This window comes from Macadamia integrifolia, chromosome 14 (assembly GCF_013358625.1).
Source record: "Macadamia integrifolia cultivar HAES 741 chromosome 14, SCU_Mint_v3, whole genome shotgun sequence".
Classification (NCBI taxonomy): domain Eukaryota; kingdom Viridiplantae; phylum Streptophyta; class Magnoliopsida; order Proteales; family Proteaceae; genus Macadamia; species Macadamia integrifolia.
The window spans coordinates 5,549,774-5,554,738 of record NC_056570.1 but is presented as its reverse complement, the minus strand read 5'-3'; the positions used below and the strand labels follow the sequence as shown (position 1 = coordinate 5,554,738).

General features: G+C 38.5%; 1 protein-coding gene across 1 annotated transcript; it reads right to left on the bottom strand.

Annotated features, from left to right (window-relative positions):
* Positions 1-3,289: 3,289 nt before the first annotated feature.
* Positions 3,290-4,532, bottom strand: LOC122061398 (acidic endochitinase-like). Its single transcript, XM_042624646.1, has one exon. It carries the CDS (start codon positions 4,404-4,406, stop codon positions 3,432-3,434), a length of 975 nt encoding a protein of 324 aa, XP_042480580.1. The 5' UTR covers positions 4,407-4,532; the 3' UTR covers positions 3,290-3,431.
* Between the last annotated feature and the right edge of the window lie 433 nt (positions 4,533-4,965).

Sequence of the window (4,965 nt, the reverse complement as noted above, 5' to 3'; positions counted from 1 at the left end):
GTACCATATCATTGTCTTACATATTTTACTATGCTGATTTTTAAAAAAATATTATGATCTTTTATCCCATTCAATTGTCGTACGTATCCTCTTATGGTCTCTTCTCCCTCAGTGGAGGGAAACTTTGCACTTACCATAAAGCAACCATTGGGTCACTTGACCTAATCTCAAGAGAGGAAACAGCGAAGGTATTTATGATAATACATTGGACGGATAAAATTATTATAATAAATATCCTTAAATATTTCTGAATATAAAAGAGAAAAAAGAATTTATATCCATTTAAAACATCAATTTTGCCTGTAGGCATTAAGGAGTCCTACAAGCCCACATGACGGATCCTATGCCCATCAAAATGGGCCTTACCTCCTTGAAACCTTGATCCTTAAGTGGGTCCAAGCTCATATGATAAGGAAATGATCAAAATACCCTTTAGTTGTAACTGGGTCCCATCACATTCCAATGTTTGCACGAACTTATGGCTGTGTTTGGTACTTTCGTTTGTATTCTTGAAAGTCATACCAAACGCAGGCTTATACTTCTAACCAAAATCTTAAACTTTTTAACCTACTATTTATTTAATATATATTTTTCATCTCATATTCTCAACTTAACATTTTATAGGTCCCATGCCCCCATCTATTGATCTCAACTCAAAACCATGGTTAAAAAGAATGAATAATAAAACTATACGCCAATGGTGTTTGAAATCGTATAATGCACCCTTTTATTTACCAAAAGAAAAAAATATAATGTACTTTTTGAAATTAATGTTGCATAGGTAAGATTTCTTGGAAATCTATCAACGGGGTTGGTATCCTCGTGGTAAAAATGCCTTCAATCCATCACCGCTCAAGTCTACTCGTTGTGGATTCGAATCTTAGCATGCCCACTATCATCCGTTGATCCTACTTACCGAAAAAAAAAAAAAAACAGATTTCTTGAAAATCTAAAATTGGTAGTCATAATGTGCCACCCCAATTATCAAATCCCACAAACATATATATGGTCAATTTGACCTCCCATCCTAAAGACAAATAAGCCCTACCATTTTTTTCTTTTATAGGGTAGGCCCCACTTTAGTGTGGTCTCTCTCTCTCTCTCTCTCTCTCTCTCTCTCTCTCTCTCTCTCTCTCTCTCTCTCTCTCCAGAGTGAAGGAAGACGCCTTTGAAATTCTTATCGTTTCAATTCCCGTGGTGGAAACGTGTCAAACGTTCGTGTTCACAAAGGTTGATTTCCTCCTTTACGTACGCAATTTCCTACCTGCCCAAGAAAAAACCGCCCATATGTGATAGGGCCATTGAGATTAGGTTGTAGTTCAAACCTGAATATGAAGTTTTGGAACTCCATTGAGGGTATCCCAGATGTCTAACAACATACAGTTATACTTAAACCTCTTGAACTCAAGGAATGAATCGAATGACCAACATGTGATAATGAAAGGTACCACCATTAAAGATCAAAATATTTATAAGACATGTAAGAAGTTTCATCTTTATAGGCTTTGTTTGTTTAAAAGGAAGTTTCTGTTGGGTCAATTGACATTCTGATGTATGTTTCCATCAAACTCAATTTGATTTGATTAAATTAATTATTATAATTTTATTGTATATTTTTTGTGATTATTTTGATTATTTACAGACTTGGACGTTATGTTTTAGAATTATCACATTGTATATTTCTCCAATAGGGATTGGTAGGGAAATATAACTATGGGTACTTAATTGCCTTGAACATTGATCCAATGATCATCTCGATTTGATTTACCATCATTTTATCCGGAAGGGGAATTTTATAGTAGTTACTTTTCTCGTACCTGATAGGCACTTATGGCATTCATGACATAACATATTGTATGATCTTCAAGCAGGGGGAGGCTCTGAAAGAGTTACACCCACCGACCTCGGATTTTTGAATTGCAGGTTTGGAGTGAGCCAATTCAATAAGTCTTTACCATATGGTCTCAAGATTAAATTTTCTGAATTGAGATGCTTAACGCAACCGTTGAAATTAAATGTGGTGGTTCGACTTGGTATGAAATTATTCTTCTTTTACTGGCCTGACCAACTCGAATCGGTTGGGTTTCGATCCGGTTGGTGGACCATCATTCTGAATGGAAGGACTCGTCAGTCTACTTTTCCCTAGGTATAAACCAACCTTCGATCTTGCCCCACCAAGCTCTGTGAATTGGTTAAGCGTGCCCCTACCTGTTGTGTGAATATTTTATGCAACTGTGATGATCCAATGGTTTATGTTTACCACCAAGAATGACTACACATCAAATGCTCATTGTGTATAGTAAATACATGAATGGAGGTAACAATCAATTGTGTTTCCGTACCCCAAAAAAGGATCATATATCCAAGTGAGCAAGTTGTCGAACTATGATTGATCGGATTCTAAAGCCTCAATAATATTATTGTTAATATAATTATTTGAAAAGTGTTTCAAACAATTTGATCGATTATGGTCCCAACACTTTCGATTTAATTAACAATGCACTTGTTTTATTTGCTTACTTTTTATTCCAAATTTATGAGCATGCATTGTGAATGTTAGTAATGCGGGGGTAAAGTGTGATAAATGTTTCTATCTTAGTGGATTTTTCAAGTTACGTAATTTGTAATGTCGTCCTTTTGTGTAATTAAAGAAAACTTAATGAGAACAGATCATGTCCTTATACGAGAACCATTTTCGTACAGGGCTGTTCCGCACAGATAGAATCCACCTAACAACCAACTTTATGGTAGATTCTATCTGTGTGAATCAGCCGGAAAATAATTCTCTGTTTTTCTCATCCCTGTTTTTCCTTGTTTTGCTACCTGCAGAACGCGACACGTGGACAACTTTAAGACCAACGCACCGGATGTAATAATCCTCACCCAATCTTGACCGTTGGTCTCCTTGTTGTCCACGTGTCGCATTCTGCAGGTAGCAAAACAAGGAAAAACATGGATGAGAAAAACAGAGGATTTTGATCCGAATCAGCCCATACGAGATTCTAATCCACACTCATTAGATAGAAAGGGTGGAAAATTATTGAACAACCTCTGCATGTCTACTTTTTCTTGTTAGTTGTCTTCCCCACTTCACCCCCCCCCCTCCTTAACAGTCCCACCAAAACGTTTGACTCTTGCACCGTTCAAGCAGAAAGTGAAACGTGAAGGAACTTGAGAGAGAGAGAGAGAGAGAGAGAGAGAGAGAGAGAGAGGTGAGGGAGCAAGAGATGGAACTTGAGTACTGTGAGGAGGCATCAACGTAGAACGAAAAGTAAAAGTTACATGCATATATAAAACTTTCATCCATTTATCCATAAAATATACATATAAGTTCACAAAACATATGTGCCACTCACTGCTTTCTTGCAAAGGATTTTTTGTACGAAAAATTATAAGTCATAGAGATTATTATTTTTTTTTTTTTGTCCTCTTCATGATTCCAGCGGGAGCTGCGATGGCAGTGTTAGCCGAATGCTAAGAACTACACAGTTAACATCTTCGACACTGCTCTTAATAGAAGAACTATATCCACTCTGATCATCAGAATACTTAGACCAGAGCATCACACCTCCATATTTTGGTGAAGTCTTCACCACTGGAAGTATCTGAGAAATCAAAACGTTTGCAGGGACAAAACTACTCACTCCTATCGACGATGGTAGTCCCAAGAATATCTTGGTTGCTGGAATTGACGACGTCCATTGCATCCAAGAACTCAGAAGATTGTTAACATTCCCTGAACTGTAATCGCAAGAAGGATTATCATAGTACTGAATCCAAACATAATCGAAAAGCCCAGTATTAATTGAACGACCCAGATATCTATCTGGGTATGGACATTGTGGCGCCGCCGTTAAGTACACCTTCTTCTTCCCCTGTTTTCTGTAAGCAGAGAGATACCTCGCGAGATCGTCCCAATATAGAGTAGACCCATCCTCGATATTGAAATCTATGCCGTCTAATACAGCATCACCGAGTGGTCTCGACGATGAATTACCCCCAAGGAAGTTGTTCCAGAGGAAATCGGCGATGTTCTTGGCATCTGAAGGGGATGAGAGAGAGTAATTTTTGCCGCCACTTATGATTGAGAGCATAACCTTGATTCCTCTGTTTTGGCAGTATCTTATGCCGTCGCTGACGGCGGTGCAATCATCGGAGGATGGGTTGCAGTGATCGGAGAGATTGATTTGAGGGGTCTGGCTATTGCCAAAGATGTAGAGGAAAGCTATGTTAATGTAAGCATACCTGTTTGTTGCGCAAGCGTTTGTTAAGGTTCCTTCAATTGCGTTCTTTCCCCAGTAAATGGCGATTCCGGCGGCGAGAGAGGTTCCCACCAGCGAGAACACCACTAGCGTTAGGAAGAGAAGCAGGGATGGCGTCCGACGACTCCGACCACGGGTTGCCATAGCCACCGACAGATTAACTGCTGCAGAGGTGTTAGTGACGAGTTGAAGACAATACTTCTACCACTTGGAGAAACAATTTATCATTCTACAACGGTGTGACCCGACCTATACAGTTGTGGTCTCAGTATAGGTCCACGGGATTAATCAGGTTGAAGACCTAAATACCTGTCATTAGCAAGAAAAAAAAAAATTTTTGTCAGGGAATCACTCTCCCTCTTATGATTTCTTACTAGAGGAATATGGGATGTCAATTTTGGACCGGAAATGAATCCCAATAGTTTAACACTGAACCAAATTGAATAAATAATCGGTTTGATTTGATTTGAAGTAAACTTTTATTCTGTGGAAAAAAGAACCATGTCCGTCTAGTGTTCCCCACGCTCTGACACAATTGGGTATGAAAAGACTCAGTTGCTCCTGTACATTGAGTATTTTCATGCCCAGACACATTTTATTCTATAGAGAAAAGAACTTTCTTTGTCTAGCGTCACCCATACCCATATACTACTAGGTGTGAAAAGACTTAGATGCTCTTGTACATTGAATGTTTTCATATCCA

Excerpts from the sequence above, each read along its gene's own strand:
- LOC122061398 (XM_042624646.1), bottom strand. The coding sequence starts at position 4,406 with ATGGCAACCCGTGGTCGGAGTCGTCGGACGCCATCCCTGCTTCTCTTC.